Here is a 20,561-nt window from a genome sequence, read left to right as displayed (position 1 = left end):
TGGTGAACGCAAAATAGTTGACGTGCCGGAAGTGGCGATTAGACAATTGGCGTATGGTCGATTCCGATAAATAGGTAAAGCTACGTGGCCACGTCTAGCAAATGTACGTGTCGATTCAGTCCAGTTTTGTAGGATTAAATTGGGAGTCCAGTTAGATTTTAGGTCAGTCAAAGTACATCAGCGATCAGCAATGATGGTATACTTCGGTCCCAGGACGCTTACACAGAATGAAAATTTGGCGAGATTCCACGGGATAAGGACTTAGAGTTGTAATCACACGATAAATTAATTCCCGTAATGTACTTATTTGTTAAACAGACATTTTTTTGAAGTTCAAAATGGTATACTCGTTGACTTTGAATATCACGGGAGATACAGCTAGGAAGAGCGTTTATTATTATTAATGGAATATAAAAAAAATCCAACCTGTTACTATCCAGAAAAACTATTGCTTTATTAAGTTTGTGGCATAGGCGTGCGCAGGCCTTTTTTTCAGGATATGCAGAAGGCTGACAATAGCGCGCCCTGAAAGTTATTTTAGGCTCGTAAAATTATGATAATATGTATACACAATTCACAAATATTGAAAAAACCTACTGTTTAATTAAAAAAATATTGTAATAAATACCATTACATAATGCAAGAAGTATGTATTTCGCAAATACTTGGTAGTTGATAACTGATAACTGGATGTTTCAATTTTACAGAGTCGATTTTCGCCCCTCACAGAACTTCAGGATATGCAGCTGCATACCCTGCATACCCCCTGCGCACGCCTATGGTTTGTGGTATTTGAAGTACATATTATTATATTGTTATAAGATGTAGATCTATTCTCATTGTACTCTAAATAAACGAGTCTTCAGTTAAAATAATATATATAAACGATTTTATATGTCGTTAATTATTCTGAAACACATAATTTGTAAATTATATGTTTATTTTATAGGGTCTTTAAGATACTTGTCGCGAGCAACGCCGGGACGTCAATCTCATTTTGATTTTTACTGAGTACGAATGCGTCCCGAATTTTTACGTCCCGAGTTGATACCAATTGTGTCTCATCTCTTGTATATTATAAAAAATTAAAAACTCAACACTATTTCCCTTCCCGTTTTTATACAGACTTAAGGCTTGTCTGTAATAATAATTACTACTACTCGTATACAGATAAGTTAAATATTATATTGTTAATGTTTTTTATATGATTAATGTATTATTGCATTTGTAATTGTAACTGTATAAAAATATTATCGTTATTATCTGTTGATAAAAAATACATGGTTTTTTTGTATGTATTTTGTAATTTTAAATCTAGTAAAAAATATTATGGTATCGGTAAAAACTTAAAAGATATTTTTTTTATGAATCTACTAATTTATTTCAATAAAAAATCTGACATTGTCTACTTCAAACATTTTTCTTAATGAACTATCGAGGTTGTTGTTTGTTGAAGTAAATACTACGTTGTTTTATACGCGTGGAGTTGGGAACAGTTTAAACTGCAGTACGACAATAATTGTGTTTGTCTACAGAGCGTACCTTACAAGAAAATTTTCAAAGCTTAAACGTGATCGTTATTATTAAATCGAAAATACTACCATTAATGATAATAATAACCAATAATTTCGCCTTTAAACATTTTAGATTATGGGACACAATTCAGATGTGCTAAAAGAAAAAAAAATCCCGGGACGCAGATATGACGTATATGAGACGCAATTCGTAAGCAACATTGATTTTGACGTCATTTTGCTGTGCGTTTGTGTGTGCTGTCGCATATCCCGTGGCTTACCTAAAATCCCGGAAATTAAACTCGAGCGCAGTACATTCATCGTTTTTTACTTATCGTATCATTGCAGACTGTTCGTCTACGACCGTTACCTCTGTACATGTACTGAGTATAGTGCGTCTACGGCTCGTACTTATAAAACTTTAATATTATTGTCTTTATTAGCGAACCTACATGCTAGTTTATCGGATTATTACCAGTGGTTGAATTGGAAAAAAAATAAAGGTGGACTCTAAATGAAGTTTAACAATTAAGCGAATTAATTTAATAGTAACCCTATTCCTTGATGAATATAATAAGGGGTGCCTACGCTATAGTTTGAAGAAAAATTAAGAGTAGCTCAGCCCCCTGCGTCCTCTCCCAATTCAACCACTGATTATTATAATGTAGTGGCCGAGTTGTAAACGTTTGTGTGCGTAATAAATTTATATTTACCAATGTTGTGACGGTCTCGATGATGTCTTATGATGGTTCAGATGCACTCATACGAAAGTAACGAAAAGCGTCGTAATACGCCGTCAGATATTTCTGGAGGTTAAATGCGGCTTACTCGCGTAAAAGTAACGATATGTAATACAATATTGATTATCGGCAGGCACGTGCCGTCATAAAAACGTGTGATCACAAGATTTGTTCTTTTAGTCATTGCTGTGATCAGCCAGCATTCACGAGTTGTGAATCACTACTAATAAATTACCGAACTTTTGCAGTTTTCCGTCTTGGCGGTTGAGCAAAACGCGTTGAGCAGCGTCACTTTCATTCACCACCGGAAGTGCCGCCGCAATATCTGCGCAATGTTTGCTCGGATTTCAACGCGCGCTCCACTATGATCACCCAATCTGTAGTACACTTTGTACGGTTACTGACACGATTTGAGCTAGCGTACCACAACGGCAGCAAACGGTTTATCTTTATACATCTCCGAGAGTCTCCGTTTCGAAAACGGAACAGTATTGCGCCGCAACAACGCCGAAGCTTCAATGAGCGGGCCCTGTTCTCGCTCTGACGTGTCCTGCGCCAGCATAGTTCACCGATGGTATTACCATCGACCGTGCAGTCGGCGGCCCATCAGTTGTTTAACATAACGCCGTGCCTCAGCTGAATTGCACGCAAGCGGAGAAAACAAAATTGTTTGTATTAAGTATTATGTCCTAGCTGATGCTGGCGATTTTTATTCTAACCATGCTGTTCTGAACGTAACGTTGGCCACGTGGTGAAATACAATTTACAAGTTATATTTTGTTCTCTTCAACATGCAAATCAGCTAAGATTAGGCGTAAAGGTCCAACGATTAATTCGAACACCGCAGGGTTGCCATTCGTTCACCGTGCGTGCGTATACTGTCGTTAAAAAATCGTGTGGAAACGAGAATGTGAGTGATTTTGTTTTTCGTTACTGTTGATCAGCTGTTATTCTCAACTCGCAAGTCACAAGCGAGTTATCGAGTTTTTCTTTTTCGTAATGTCGGTTTTAAATCTTATTAGTTATTAGATATTATATCAATGATTATTATACATATATGAGTATTTATAATTATTAAAAATTCATTCGTGAAAAGCAAACCCCTGTTTGAACGGCCTAAATACGCTCTTGCTTCTAAATTATAGTATAACAAACATATTTTAAACATAAGAAACTATTTCCCCTAAATTAAGTATTTAAATCAAACATTTTAGAATTTTTTTTTTTCAAAAATGTAGCTTAACGCTGCCTTAAACTATCTAGAACAGTTTTGAAGTCCATTCGGAAATAATTCTTTAAGAAAATTGAAGAACAAATTTGAGTCGAAATGGCCAGCAACAATTGTCGCTGGGTGATTGTGTAAGACCAAAGTGCAAAAAAATATTATCAATGTCAAATTGATGTTTGCATTTAAACATAGTTTTTTTTTTTAAAAACTCTTTTAAGTAAAAAATAAAGACCAACCAATAATTTACAAAAGTGAAGTAATTTATTTTATAGAACTAAATGGTTCGTAAATATATTATTAAAAATTTAAATAAATCATATTTATATCATTGAACGTAGGTAATCAACTGCACTTCATAAATTATATGACCAAGTCATAAATTAGCATTAATTAAAAACATTGATTGCTTATATTTTAATATGACAAAAACGTTTTTCAATTTGTATTTTTGAGAAATGTGCAAATTAGTATTTCTTTTTATAAGCATCATGCATTAAATATTTACTTATATTTTTCATTTCTACTATAGGATTATCTACCATAATTAATGATTTTATTATATTGATTGTATAATGATTTATAAATAAACATGAATTAAATTTGATTTAAATTAACTCATTACTATTATTAAGTTAATTAAATCAATTAAGTATAAAGTTATGTTAATGAAATAGCATTTACAAAAATGCATGTAAAAAGATAAAAATCAACTTAATTCGATAGCCGGGATAAATTATACAGTTTTGTTTAATTGAAAAAAAAATCTACCCTATAACCATTAACCAAGTACCAGAAGTTCTTCCTGATAATATTGAAACAGAAAATCAAGCAAATTTATACGTACATTGATGCAGAAAGCATTTTTCAGTGTTTATACATAAGTCAACATACCCCAATATTTTTTTTTCTATAATTGATTATATTATAATTATCTGTAATTTGTAATTAAAAGTAATAAAAATCATTAAAAGCTAATACAATATTTGGATTAATTATGTGTAATTGATATGTATAGAGATATTTTTAGCATAATTGAGGTTATAGACTTATAGTATTCATAAACGGTACCTATTTAAAAAAAATAGCGAACCTTATTTTCGTCAACTTTCTCTGAGTTCCTCTGATAGCTCTATAGTTATAAGATTTGTGCAACACTCCTTTTCCTGTAAAATCAGAAAAATACATAAAATACGAGGAGGTGGCGAAATATAAGTTTCATATTCCTATATAAATCCTATTGATGGCAAATTAAATTCTAATAAAATCAACGGCAAATCAATGTGTATCTGTCAAATCAAGCTTGCGCTGTTACTTATTGTTTTATTTAATATTTAATACCCAAATACACTAATAAGCTAGGGTTGGTGGTTATTGGTCAACATAACAATCATAATCAATTATGACGAATGGAAAATTGACGATAGCGTCTGCTTGACTTTTGCACTACGCCATTATGACGATCGCAAGGCAATAAATCATTATGTAACAATGAAACAATGGTGTGATACCATAAATTCCATGACGTATCGCACATTTTAGCGCAATGTAACTGTTTTACTAATAACGTGTAACGCTGAAACAATACACAACCATAGGCGGAAATCCATTGAAAAAGTTGGGGGCTACGATTTTTCTCATAACTTTTTTTTTATATTTGAAATTTAATAATATAAATATTTTATAGCATTATATAATAATATAGTATTGATACTGTATTAGGAAAAAAATACTATAAAATAACAGTCTTGTTGAATAGTTAAATATATCTTATTACAATAAATGCTTTATTTTAAAATTAAAACCATCATCCTTGAGGATTTTTTTTTGAAATTCGTTCAAAAAATACATTCAGTATCAATATTTTTTGTTACATCCATCTATATGTGAAGAATAGAAAGGTTTGTAAAGCGTTCTTGATGCATAGAAGTTCTTACCCACGTCTTTATTCTTATAGCATATCCGAAAAAGACCACTCATATGTTGCAGAGCTGACTGGTAAAGTAAGTGCTACTTGTAACATTTTGTAAATATTTGGAAAATTTCTTTTTTTATTGTTGTTTTCAAATCGTCAATGTTCAAATCATTGTTGATTTTATTTATGCAATTTCTAGCAACAGTAATTTCTGATTTAATATTTAGTTTAGTAATATCCAATAAATCCTAAAATATAAAATAATAAAATATTATTTTTGAATTTATGTTATTTTACATGTTTAAATCTACTTCAAACATATAAAAATAATATTATTTAGTTGATTTATATTTTATTTTTAAAATTATGAAAAAATAAAAAGTCATAAGTTATATAATACCTATATGGCTATATAGTTATTTTATATCACTATACAAAAATAATAAAATATATTATCTTATAATAATCAATAAATACCAAACTTACTTCATAATTAAGTTGCATAAATTTGTTAACAGAAATAGCTTAATTTAAACTCTCTGGGGAAAATCTTTTTTTCAAATTTTCTATTATGGAGTCTTATATATCTTATAATAAATGTTTGTTCTATAATAATCTTCAACAGATTTGGTAGACTCAACTGGTTCATATATTGCACTTGTAGTAATTACTTATAACTATTTAAAAAATCATTAAGATTGTTAGGCTCTCTTTTTGCTTTCTCTTCGAATCTAATGGAATATGGATATTTTTTTCTAACTAATATTAATATATAATGTAATATATAAATAATTAGGTAATTAAATTACAAATTAAATAACAAACCTCGCGCTTGGTGACAAATACATATTAAAATATTACTGTCATCTGTAATTTTTTTTATTGACTGCCAAATTTCACCTATTCTGTGATTCAACCAATATTTAGCATAATATCCAGCACACGTTTAAGGACTCAAAGGTTTAAATTAACTTATTAATGTGTGACTCACCAGGTTTGTGTAGTGAAAATAATAAGGAACCATTGGTCACAATTGTTAATTTACTAACATAATTGGTCTTTTATTTTAGTTGGATCAGCTAAAATGTATTTGTCATTAAATACCCCAAAAGTTAATAATACTGGTAAACTGTTTTTTTTTTTTAATGGAAATATGATTTTCAATGACATTTGTTTCTTCAGTTTCTTTGTCATGTTTTACTTCTGGTAATTTAACTACAATATAATTATTAAATTCATTAAGCAATATCAACATTCAAATACTAGTACTTTGCAATTATTACACACTTTATTAAGGAAGCTGGTAATTTGCATTGCTTTATCATATGGGATTCCAGGTCGTATTTTGTTATAGCATAGGCTAGGTAGTTCAATATTTATTAAAAGATATCTAATATCTAGCGTTTTAGCCTTAGGAAACCTAGTCCTTAAAAAATCTTTGATAGTTAACAAGATGCTAAAATTTAATTAAAATTTAATAATTAATCTTACTGCTGTAATACCACAAATAATAGATGTATTTCAAATTTTGACTGCTGCTGATTCATCAGCTGAGTCTAAGTGTATTGTTTTCAAATTTAGCAATACATCTTGAAAGTTCTTTAATTCCTTTTATTAAATGCCTAAAATAAAATTGTAATTGTACTCAATACAAATTGTACAAAAATGATGGATTTTACAGAATGAAAATAATTTATATATATTATAATATATTTCTGAATAAAGAAAAAGATATACACTTGGACGTATAAAACAAAAAATAGGCACATTCACATAATATATCTGTAGAATGAGACATTTAGACATGAGTATCTGTGCAACTAACTGTTAATCGGGTTTTTGAATATCGCATTCACTTCTTGATTGAATTTATATTGCTATGGCCTAGCGTCCCGCATTGTCTAGTTCACGGTCAACTAGGTACCAGCCAAACCAAGCTAGGGTAGGGTGCGACCAACTTTGTAATTGTAGGAGAGAAAGCATTTCGTGGAAATCATTAACATAAGGGAAATACGAAATCATGTGGTCCTACGACTATAAAAGATTATTAATAGGTGTGCACAGGACGTGGGGTTATACATCAGTACAAAAGTTCCAAGAACCAAATGTTCAAATGTAATATAATAATATATATTTTTAATGTTAATAATAATATAAATCATCAAGGTCTGCAGCTGCACGGGATGCTCATTTGGCTTGTATGTGGGCCAGTAACATTTGCGTCAGTCTAGATAATTATACCACATCCGTGAGAACAGCGACAAGAGCAAGTAGACTATGGGGAGTAGAGGGTAGTACTATATAAGAGACCCCGAAACGGCCTGTATTCAGACGCGACTTGACCAGACTAGCCAGAGCACCTTCACGCCAGTCTGTTCTTTAAATAATTAAATTGAACTTAGAAAATATTCGAGTCAAACCGAATTGATTCTAGTCATTCAGAATACTTAACTTGTTAAATAAAATTCAACTTCCACGTTTATAAATAAATATATGTTTTGTCAAAATAAATAACCAATCAGTTTAACTAAGGAGAATTCAACGTTGTTTAAATTAACTCAAGAGTCACCTTCCAACATCATCCTTGACTACTGATACCTGTAGCCCTGTAGGCGACGTGATCACTACAATATCCTCGAATAAAAGTCTACACCACCACGGAACAAAATAATACTGACTTACACTACGAGCCTACTACTTACTAGTCAACGACTGAATGATGGGAATGATGGGATGGGAAATGGAAAATGGAAATGAAAATTCGAATTTCGAATGGGCCATGAGGGATATTTCATGTAATAATAATATTTAATCTATTCTGTGATAATATGTCAATCAGTAAAGTTAACCATTGATAATATTCTGTTGTCAAAAAAATCCTGGCGCATGCGTGATAAGGATTTGGCCGGCGCAGATCCAATCCCGGTTGCTTCACAAAGCGGACATATTCTGTGGTTTTATCACCGCAGACTACGGAGTGATAATGGTGATAACTATCAACACACATACAATACAAATTGTTCCAAATTATTATTAATTAATTTCATTGGGTATTATAATATAATTTAATGAAATTCTGAATTCTTTAGATTGTTGTATCTTTAGCTTATAATTGTGTATATCTACTCATATTTTTTTTATAATAAGCAGTAGAAGGATCATTAGCCATATAAAAATGTTCAAGAAGTAAGTATAACCATCTTTCATTTATTTGATAATGTTTAATTAAAACATAAATTGTAAGTTTTTACTTAGTAGAAAATTATAACTATTTTGTTACTCAGTGTCATTTTAAAATATTAGAGAAAGGTTTTTTTTTAAATTTACATTATAACAAGAGCTCAGAAGCTATAGCAGCTAAAAAAAGAAAATATGCTCCAATATTTTAAAATATTCATGAAAAAATTTTGAATGTGCAAAAAAATGTAAATGAATATTCATCAAAATTTAAAATTCCAAAAAATCATTTTATGTTATTATTGATTTGCACTAAAAACAATTTAAAATATAGAAAAATAAATTTATAATATTTTAAAGCTTTTTACTGAACTATAAAGCCAATAATTTAATTATATTTTCATTAGTTTTAGTTAAATAATTAATAAGTGTATATTTATTTATTTAGAAATAAATTATTTTTGGCCAACTGGCATATTATAATAAATATTATGTACTTTGAATTTTTATGGCCCATGAGAATTTTCCGAATTCTTAATGTGGCCCGCGAAAAATATTAATTGGTGACCCCTGATATATACTGTACCTCTAATTATTACAGTTATTACTAAAATTACAACATTTTTACTTATTCATTTATATAAACATTTTTACAAATTTAATTTAAATATAAAAATAAAAATACTGCTAATAAGAATGTTTACTAAGTTTATTTATTAGTTATCACATTATAGACTATAGTTAATATAACATTAATTTAAATACACAATTATATAACATATAGATACAAATTCAATAATAATGTAACAAATTTTTTATTTATGTAAAAGCGATAACTAAACTTATAGATTTATAACTTAATATTTTTAAACATAACTTTCAAAAATTCTTTATTAAATTTTCTTTCCTTTAAAACAGGTGCATAACACATTTAGTTAGTTTTGTTTGCATTTTTCTTTTTATTGCTTACTTACAGGTTTGTAATATATAAATTTAGTATTGGTACTTATCTACATATAGTATACTATTTTAATTTTTCCAGATTTGACGATAAAGATAGTGTGATAGGTATTCAACAGTTAAAATCGTCTGTCCAAAAAGGTATCAGAAATAAAATTCTTGATCAATATCCAACACTCGAGGAGTACATAGATATGATATTACCTAAGAAAGATGCACTTAGAATTGTTAAGTGGTAAGTTTTAAAATGTAATCAATAATATAAGTTTTAAAATGTAATCGATAATATACATTTTTAATTAATGTAAAACAATTATTGTCTAGCCAAGATCATATTGAAATAATCATTAATTCAGCTGGTGACTGTTTATTTTTTCGGCATAGAAATGGCCCTTGGCTGCCTACACTGAAGCTTCTTCATAAATGTAAGTATAAAACTAAAGTTTCTAATGAATCGTATACTATTATTAATACATGGGATGTTTGAGATTTTATATAGGAGAAGTAACTTGTTATTTAAATCTGAAGAATAAAATTATTTACCATTTTATTGAATTTATAAGTACAGTGAAACCTCTATAAGTCAAATTTTCAATAACTCGTATTTTTTTTTTGCCCCCAACCGGTTTGAGTTATCGAGGTTCCACTGTATTAGATATGCTTTAAGTACTAAAAAATATAATTTATTACCTTATGATTGTCTTTAAATTAAATATATTTTGTTTTTATTTCTAGATCCATTCTTTCTTCCTAAAGAACAAGTAGACTTGGGTGCCATTAAATTTGTTATGAGTGGTGCCAACATTATGTGTCCTGGTTTGACCTCCCCTGGAGCAAAAATTGAGCCTGTACCACAAAATACAATAGTAGTATCCTTTAAATTGCATATTTTTAAATTAAATCCTATACTGATGTTTTGACTTACTAAAATTCACAAATATTATTTACTATATCCTATATAGTGTTGATCTTAATAAATCAAATTATGCCATTGGATTTACCCTGTTTTAAACTCCATTAATTTTAAACTACTCATTAACATATTTACTTTGGTAATTTTTACCACTTAAAATATGAGTTGCTTCCCTGACAGTGGACAGCTACTGCACCTGTGTACTTGCATAACAGTAACTCAACTCGCATCACCAGGTTATAAAAGTGCGAGCTGATGGTGAGACTGTATAGATTCGAATTCAAGCAGTTCATTGTGGCATGGTGGAGGAAAGCTAATATGCAAGATGCAAGTTAAAAAAAAAAAAAAAAATGCAGTAGTTGCACAAAAGTAACTGTATAGGCCAACTCAGTTGACCTAACTCTGTCATTTAACTCACACTGTGTAACCAATCATTAAAGGTCTAAAATGATATCCAAATTTATAAATTATTTCATTTTCTGTTACTAATGACAACCCAATATAAGCAAAAAAAAAATGTTTATTTGTGAATCAACATGTGTTAGTTCCTAATTAAAATTAAAAATTAAAAAATTTGGCTTTGAGATAAATATCCTCTGGTATAAGATTATCTATGTAACGAATTTCAGACCCATCAGTGTGATAGACTTGGCTATGGATTACTTACATACACACATACCCTCAAACATTGCCTTTTATTATTATTATTTATGTTGTTTGCTATTTAAATAATTTCTTTTGTAATTTTATTAGTATTTTCTTTAATTATCATTTATTCAGGCTGTAATGGCAGAAGGCAAACAGCATGCTCTAGCCATTGGAATTACTAGTCTTTCTACGGATGATATGTAATTTTATTATTAAATATATTATATTATGGAAATTTTATAAAAAATTATATTTTGATATTTATTTCAGATTAAAAGTGAATAAAGGAGTTGGTATTGAAAACTGTCACTATTTGAATGATGGTCTTTGGCAAATGAAAGCTGTGAAGTAATACATATAAGCATAGTAAACATATTGTATCAAACTATGTACGAATTATTTTGAAATTTAAGTCGTATGTTTAATAAAATTTACTCAACATTAATCTTGTTTGATAATTATTCTTAAAATACTACAGCCCCCTATTCCCCCCACAATATCAACCTTACTGACGAATTTTCAAAAAATTTTATCATCATTTTATAGTGCTTAAATTTTCCTAAGGATTATCAAGATTATCATGAATAACACCATAGTCTATAGGTACCTATTTACTACAGTTATTATTTATTATTCTATAGAATTCTAATTTTTTAATTTAATAAAAAAATTTCTACATTGCTTGGTTTAATTGTGTACCTATGTTAGTTGGTACTAAATAAAGACCTAGCTTTAAAAAATCAAAAACAATAAAAAGTCGTAAAACTTTGAAGATACATCAAATGTTTAGTTTATTTAAAAAAAGTTGAATTGCTTATAGCTAAAAAAAGACAAAATGTTAGAAACTATTTAAAGTTGTGTTTTTTTTCATTACTTAAGTAGGTTTATTATCATAATATGACATTGTTTGGTCACTTCTTCATAGGATACATTGTATTTTCTATACGAAACCTATTTTATAATTTATCTCATAATGATTTACATACATAATCTATAGATAGGTACCTCCTACCTATAACATAAATATTGATGAAAATAGAATTAAAAGAAATAATTATTCATAACTCAGTTCTATAATAGAATTATACAAGTATAATATCATAAATTTCTGTTTAGAAATTATTATTATAGCTGAAGTGTAAAATGTTGGTTTTTGATAAACCATAAGAGCATACATTATGAACAATTTTGAAAATTGAATTCAAATTTACAGACCTATTCAATGAGGAAGTACATTCGAAACCGGCTATTTATTAAAATAGATAAGTAGTTATAGATACCTATCTACTATACAACAGTGTGAATTCTTCAGTTTTTTTTTACTTTTCAATTCATTTATTTAGGTAGGTAAAAGTTCTACAAGTGTATGTGCATGTTTTTCCAATCAATAGGTTAGGTTAACCTATTTATTAATTTTATTTTTTAACGATTAAAATATTAATTTGAAATTGATTTCAACGAGTTTTTTTAAATAATTTTATAATGTGGGAATTCAATTTTAAAAACGAATACCCTGGATCATTGTCTGTTTATTAGTAGATGATATACGTCATGCATGTATATTAATATAATATTCAAACTTCTTTTACATTGTTTGAAGGAGAATTTTACTGTCTACTGATCGTTAATTGTACGGATTTTGAATTTATTGTAATTTTGTCTTTACTTACTATGGATGACAAACCAGAAACAATGCTGAACTTTTGCTGCATGTAGATGAAATAAAATAATTTATTATTAACACAATTTACTGTTCGAGCTTAAATTATTGTAATACTTTATCGGTTTAGGTAACAAAGATAGTTCATTTGTTAAAAGTACACAACAAATATTATGTTTCTTAGATGCTTTTTGAATTCAATAATTTCTATTATCTACCTACCTACTTAAACGTTTAAGTTTTGGTAGGTAATAGCCAAACTTAAAACTTTTAAATTATGTTTAAATTTTCTTAATTTTTGAACTATTTATATACTTACGTATTTTTTTAAGAGTAGGTAGCAGGTACCTAACAAGTATTTTGTATATAATTTGAAAAACATAACTTTATAAACTTGAAATATTATTTTATCGATGTTGAAAAAAATAAAATAAATATTACATTAAATTATCTCCTGCATTAATAGGACGTGATACCCTTATGTGTTGTTTCCGTCTAGCAAATGCGTAACATAGTAACTTTTACGCTCAGTAGATCACGTTTAGCTCCGTTAGTTTAAAAATTAGAGTGAATTCACTTCCTATAAAATTTAAAGGTAAGAATATTATTTAGATTTTAGACAATCTCATGGGCTTTTAACTGTATTTTAATTTTAAAACGAGTTATAATTATTTTAAGATATGCAAAATATTTACAATTTTAAAATACTTATAACTCGCTTCAAAATTAAAATATATTAAGAAGCCTATGAGATTGTCTAAATAATATTCTAACCTTTAAATTTTATAAGAGGTAAATTCACTCTAATTTTTAAACTAACGGAGCTAAACGTGATTTGCTGAGTGTAAAATTGGGTATGTTATGCACTTGTAAGACGGAGACAACATATACGGGTATGGTATCACGTCCTCTTAAGAGGACGTTTCACCCGCATGTGTTGTCTCCGTCTTACAAGTGCGTAACATTACAAAAACTTTTACGCGCGGGAAAGAACCGAGAAAGATACAGTTATAACTAAGAAACGAAATTTTCTTCACATAAAAAGGAGAATTTTGTCTGTGCAATATCGTTTTTATTTTTTCGATATCAGAACTACAAAAAAAGTTATTCATGCTTAAAAAACGCAAAATTAATGTATTATAAAACAATAAGAATTTTTGTTGTATAAGTGATATCGAAAAAATAAAAACGATATTGCACAGACAAAATTCACCTTTTTATGTGGTGAAAATTTCGTTTCTTAGTTATAACTGTATCTTTCTCTGTTCTTTCCCGCGCAAAACAGTTTTTGCAATGTTACGCACTTGTAAGACGGAGACAACACATGCGGGTGAAACGTCCTCTTAAGTATAATTTGTACCTTGTTGAATTTTTCAAGCATTTATAGATATATAATTATACATTTATACATAAGTATATTATGGAAATGTTAAGGCTTTAAGTTGACATAAATATTAAACAACACGTCACCATCATAATGTCTGTTATTATGTATGCGTGTCACTACTTTTTATATTGCAAGGCTGTAACAGAAAAATATTTCAGAGGTGTACCACCCTATTTATATAAATACTGGACACTTATAATTTCTTTGTTCAAATATAAAACTCTTACTCTTATTTTAAAAATTTGGAGGGGGGTCCAGACTCATGGATCCTCAGTAACGGCCTCGATATTATAGTACTTTTGTATCTATTACCTAATATTATGAATACAGTTTTTAATGTTTATAATTTATTTAATTTGATTTATTTTGTACACATAGACATATCAAGTTCAAAATTCAAATTCTCCACGTAGTAGGATATTTAAACAAAAACTAAAGATATATTTTGTTATTTTCATTTGTTGTAATTACAATTATATATTTTTTGTAGGGACCTGAAGTTAATACAACTAGGTACTTATGTTGTTATTTAATAGGTACACAATAAATAATAATATCTAGGTACACAAATTAAACGAATTCTTCACCTTTTTACGAATGTCAGTCGATATTGACAGCCAGTAATATAAAAATAATAATAGAACAATAATTGAAATTTGTTTTTGCATAACTTAGTTAAACTTACCTATTGAATTCAGAATTACTAATATAAATTTTAAACATTAATATACATATATTTATAAGCTGACAACCACCTCTACTTTAAAATACAACAGTGAAAGTTACTTGTTTTTTTTTTTAACTATGATTATTTTAACGTTCATTGATAATCATATAAAACTTTATAAATTTTATTTATAATTTCACAAAAAAAATCATACTATTTTTACAAAGGCAATTAAAAACACACACTCTTGATAAAATATAAGATAAGATTTTAAAATGTTCACATATTTGATATATGATATTTGATAATATTGCACAGACAGTTATTTTTAAAATTAATTATACATGCTTTAGAATTGTTTTATCATCCAGTAAGCCTAAAAATATTTTTAATTCTAGGAACCTAGGTAAAATACATAATATTATACTTACCTAGTAGGGTAAGAACGAATATCTTAAATGTTGAACATAGAAATCGAGTATCTACCATGAATATCTAATATCACATGTTTCTTGTCAATTTTATTAAATTAAAAAAGAATGAAAAAAATATTATGAAGGTTTTTAATTTTTATGCAGATTAATACTAATTGCAATGGGTTTCACAGATTTTAATTTACACGTGGATAATTATTAATTTTCAGCCACAAAAGTTGTTAAATAAAATCTTCATTACAATTTAAATATTGAAATTAGTGGTATTTATTGTTCGGTTGGGAATTACAATGCTTGAAAAAAATGAAAGAAAATGAAAGAAAAGAAAGAAAAAGAAAAGAAATAGGTACCTTTTTTGTGAGTATAATTTATGTTAATATAAACTTTTGCGGAATTGTTGCACCGTGATTAATATAAAGTCAGTTGGGATTAATTCTAGACTCTTGGTCATTTGCCTTTCAATAAGCCACCCCGTTCTCATGTAAAAAATCTACCTTTTTCCATTTTGTTCTTTAAAAAAAAACTTTTCCCACTTTTATTCGTTTGCCACACACAAATGTAAATTTTCATGAATTGAGGAATAACAAGCAATTCCTTCTTTTATCCTTCAAAGGGGTCACAATACTATTGTAGTTTGTGGTCTTAAAATTTGTTCACTATTCTTGTTTTTATGAATAGTTATAGAACTTATAATTTTAATTTTTACTAAAATTTTTTTTTTATAAAACTATCGTCGAACGAAACTGCCGTACGTGTGTGAAATAATTTGCAAGTAAAATAATACTTCAAGGTTATCATTTTTATAATTTCTACTTTAAGTAACAAAATATAATAATATACATAATATATATATATACATATGTATATTTTATATATAAGTTGATACAAATATTAAAAACCGTTTATTAACGATAGATATCAGTATTTTTTTATGAACTTTGAACTAAAATGATAATTCAGTATAATTTACTATTCTACATTTTAATCTAATTAATTTAATAAATCAAATAAATGATAAAGATATTTAACTGAATAACAAAGAAAGATTTTACTTTAAAAAATGCATCAGTATTTAACATATTAAATTAACATTGCTCCTAGGTAGGTAATTGAAAGTTCTAATTTATACAGTGGCCACGGTTAATAGTTAACTTAAATGTAGGCACTGTACCAATTGATTACGGAGTAGATATAGCATGTTTACCTATATTTTTGTATAATTTGGCATGATTCAAATACTGTGGTTGACAATTTGTTGTACTAGTATGACGGTGTGCACCACGCCACTACCCCAGTCCACCGTTTGGCGCAAAAGTAAAACAATACAAATTATCATTGGTGTGAAAAAATTAATATAAAAATAAAAAAGTATACTTGTACTATCTTTATGTTTAGTTTATGTTTTAGTCAAGTGACCTAAAGAACGATGAACGTCAGTGTATAGCCACATCTTTTGTGGTAAATCAAAAAGAGATGGAAAAGGAGAAAGAAAAGGTTTATAACCAATACTCTAGAATGGAAACAAATGCCAAACAAATATACCGGGTATTAAACGGTGTAAACAAATCTTTTGGACAAAGTACAAACAATGATGAAAGGAAATTCTTTTCTATTTTCTCACCGTCGTGGGTTTTTCACTTGATGAACACATTTTAACTGACAAATAATGGTCGGAAGGAAATAATAGCGACTCTTTTTTGAGTGAAACATATTTCAGTAGATACGAAAAATTGTTTCATAACTATAAACGTGTACATTTATATTTTCTTTTCTTCTTTGAGTCGTTTATATGAATTTTTATCACCGTGAACTTTAAATATAAAAAAAAAAGCGGGTAAGTGGGTATTGCTCTGCTGTACATTGGGGGTGGGGTGGACCTCTGTCTAGGGTAGGTTAAATTTGAATGCAATGATGGGTATAATTGTATACGAAAAACGATTCTGAACGGAAACGGTTTATCTGTCTAGGATATATTTTAGATTATTAAAAATTTTCAAATCTTAGATATAAAAGGAATATTTTTTATGAATTTCTAGGATAAAATAATTTGCGAATTTTCTTGATTTTTACGTATTTTGTCAAAATTCAAACTTTGAATGCTTTTAAAAAAAAATTATGCATATATATTTCTTTTATTTTTCAACTGCTATTGTAAAAATATGATAAGAGCCTTGCATTAACTTTTAAAATCTTAGATTTAAAAAGAAAAACTTTTATGAATTTCTATCTAAGAAAATTTGAACATTGCCGTAATTTTTACGTATTTAGTCAATATTTGAACTTCATATGCTAGTAAAAAAAAATTGTGCCTATGTATATTTATAATTTTTTAATCACTATAAGAATAACTTATGAGGAACTTTGTATTAAATTTTCAAGTAATTTGATAGGGCCAAAAAAATTTTATCGAGACTTCAAAAGAAAATTTTCAGAAAAATTGAAAATTTCAGTTGTCTATTAATATCTCAAAAAAGTCAAAATATTTTGAAAATTAAATCATGTAAAGAAAATGTCAATCTTAATAACTTGTTCAAGTATCTACCACTTATACTTTTTGAATAATTACAAATATTTAAAATCGTTTAAGGATAAAACGTTATCGTTACGCTTTTTCGTAAAAATTTAAAATTCAAACGCACTTAAAACTTTTCCTATAATGATGTTTCGAGTTTTCTCTATAGCTACTTGAAGAAAAACTAATAGAAAACTTAGTGTTGTATTTTAAATCCTTAGTTATAAACACAAAAAATTTTATGATTTTTCAACTTCAAAATTACTTGCAAATTTTCGCGATTTCGTAAAAATGTGAACTATAAACGCTTATAAAAAAAAATTGTGACTAACGATTTTTAATTTTTTTTAGCTACAATAAGAACAACTCATAGGGAACCTTGTATTAAATTTTCAAGTTTTTTTGATAATCCAAAATTTTTTTACCAACACTTCTTAAAAAAATTCTCATAAAAATCAAAAATTTCAGTGGTCTATAAATAACTCAAAAATTTGTGAAAATTAAATTGTATATAGATAACACTAACATAAACATTTGGTGAAAATTTCAAGTATTTACAGTGATTAGTTTTGTAATTAAAAGCATATAAAAAAATCGATTTGGTCGTTTTGCGTAAAAATGCCCGTTTTTCTGTCATTTTTTTTTTGTTTTTCTCGATTTTTTTGAAAACTATTGGAAAATGTTTACTTTTGACCTCCATAACGCACCAAGGATATTCACTTTTACATCGGAAACCACCCCCAAAGTTTGAAATTGAAGCATTATTTCGACTAGTTATGCTGTACACAGACACAAAAAAAAAAAAAAACACACATCATTGTAAAATCAATACATTCATCACTTCGTTCAGAATCTAAAAAGAAGTAGAATAGTAGATCAAGAAACACGTTTGATGTAGAATGATTACAAATGCTTTAGTACTAGATAGATGAGTTAGCGTGCGAAGTATAATGTTTTTAATTAAAACTAATTATATTCCGGTCGGTAATCTCACCACATCTTTGCCATCCGGATACGCATACATCATAGTGTTATATGTATATTGTATGTAATATACATAATTTAAACTATACACTATACAGTATGTTTAAAGTGTGCTTATAACATTAGAAACTTTGTTTCCTGGAAAAGTTACGTCCAATGTATATAAGATCTTCGATTATATGTATCTTAAGTGGATGTGAATAGAAATAATGGGAAATTAATGTATCTATTCTGTATATAATATTATACAATTTAACAGAATAAAAACTTAAATATACAAATATAATAGAGGTACAAGGTGCATTTAGATTGTATTTAATTTTAATAATTTAATGAAATATTAATTGTAATTCTCTAAATTATTCGTCATTGATGTAGATGTTTAATAGGATTGTATAACATAACACACGAAGGACTATAAGATGTGAATTAGTCTCTGTGTAATCTTGAGAATCTTATTTTCATTTGGCAATTTTGCTTTTAATTTATCCCTTAACAAGTTATTCATATTTAAAGGAGCTTGAAGTAGCTTTAAAATCAATTGAAATTAGAGATATTATTGTAGAGCATTATGACTTAAAATATAAATACATCTTTTAATCATTATACCACTGTTGGTATAATTACATATATTGTAATATACTTACAGTAATACCTGAGCTAGCATTCAATTAGGTACCTATAATTAAAAAATTGATAAATGTGATGAATAATAGATCTATAGTCTATTAGATCTAAGCGAATAATTAAAATAAAAGAATAAAATAACGAAAAAGCTGCATAAAACAATGTATTTTCACAAAAGTAAATTCTAAAATTAGGTTAATATTAATAATACTAATTACTAGGTACTGGGTACCAAATGTATTTAATTCTAAAATGTCAAACAATTTATTTTATAATTACAACAATTAAGCGAGTAATAAAATTAAACCTCTCGGACATAAACCTAGGGGTTTATTTTATATTTTTAGCATTAAAACTATTTTAGTGTTTTACTACCAATTTGTAATTTTAAATAAAATCTGTACAGATGACATATTCCCACGGGAGGTTTAAACAATGCACCTAATTTGTGCTCATTTGCATGCCGTTCGGGGATTTGTTTTAAAATTAAAGCTAAAATACAAATTATATATGATGGATTTGATTGCGCCGCTCAGTGCTTTTGTATTGTTTTTGTGCGCATCTTACAGAAATGTATTATAGACCTATTGTTGATTTGGTCATTATTTTTTTTTCTACTAGTTTCTTGGTTTTTATTAACCAGTAACTATGGCTAAACATCCAAAGTGATTAAAGTTGAATGTTGTAAGAAAATTTGGAAATTGAGATAATAAACACTATATATGTGACTGATGTATATTTCATTTTAACATAAGTTAAGTAAAATCAACCTGTATACTTATTTTAAAATTATAAGAAAATAAGTAGGTAGTAGGTTATATTGCTTTTGATGTGCATAAACAAGTATAAGTTTTATTATATGTACCTACCTCTACATAGGTAGATCATTGAGTATGTCACTGAAATAGATCCATGCGATGATTATATTAAATGTTAAATACTCGCATACAGATAGAATAAAAGGATTTTGATTGAAAGATGAGTATGTATAAGTTTGACAGTATGTGAGTATCTATTTTTAAGGATAGTTTCTCTTATTTTATATTTATATTATTATTATTTTATTAATTAAGAAGGTTGAACTATTTTTTGCAAAATAGTAACATACATTGAAAACACGTAATAATAATATTATGTATCGTTAATAATAATATAGTGGGGAAAATTTTTAAGTGCTAACTATTAATTGTTAATTTAC

General features: G+C 27.8%; 1 protein-coding gene and 1 pseudogene across 1 annotated transcript; one reads left to right on the top strand and one right to left on the bottom strand.

Annotated features, from left to right (window-relative positions):
* Positions 1-4,875: 4,875 nt before the first annotated feature.
* LOC149056034 (uncharacterized) lies at positions 4,876-7,832 on the bottom strand (annotated as a pseudogene).
* A 551-nt stretch (positions 7,833-8,383) lies between these two features.
* MCTS1 (malignant T-cell-amplified sequence 1 homolog) lies at positions 8,384-11,537 on the top strand. The gene is made up of 6 exons (XM_015515642.2): positions 8,384-8,580; positions 9,614-9,766; positions 9,856-9,956; positions 10,267-10,400; positions 11,225-11,292; positions 11,363-11,537. Exons 1-6 carry the CDS (start codon positions 8,570-8,572, stop codon positions 11,442-11,444), a joined length of 549 nt encoding a protein of 182 aa, XP_015371128.1. The 5' UTR covers positions 8,384-8,569; the 3' UTR covers positions 11,445-11,537.
* The last annotated feature ends 9,024 nt before the right edge of the window (positions 11,538-20,561 follow it).

This window comes from Diuraphis noxia, unplaced genomic scaffold (genome assembly GCF_037042655.1).
Source record: "Diuraphis noxia isolate RWA-SAM2 unplaced genomic scaffold, SU_Dnox_SAM2 contig0004, whole genome shotgun sequence".
Taxonomy (NCBI): domain Eukaryota; kingdom Metazoa; phylum Arthropoda; class Insecta; order Hemiptera; family Aphididae; genus Diuraphis; species Diuraphis noxia.
The sequence above is the reverse complement of the archived record's forward strand: the minus strand, read 5'-3'. Positions and strand labels throughout refer to the sequence as shown.

Excerpts from the sequence above, each read along its gene's own strand:
- MCTS1 (XM_015515642.2), top strand. Across the intron at positions 9,957-10,266 it reads ACTGAAGCTTCTTCATAAAT|ATCCATTCTTTCTTCCTAAA; the intron begins GTAAGTATAAAA and ends TTTTATTTCTAG. Across the intron at positions 10,401-11,224 it reads TACCACAAAATACAATAGTA|GCTGTAATGGCAGAAGGCAA; the intron begins GTATCCTTTAAA and ends TCATTTATTCAG.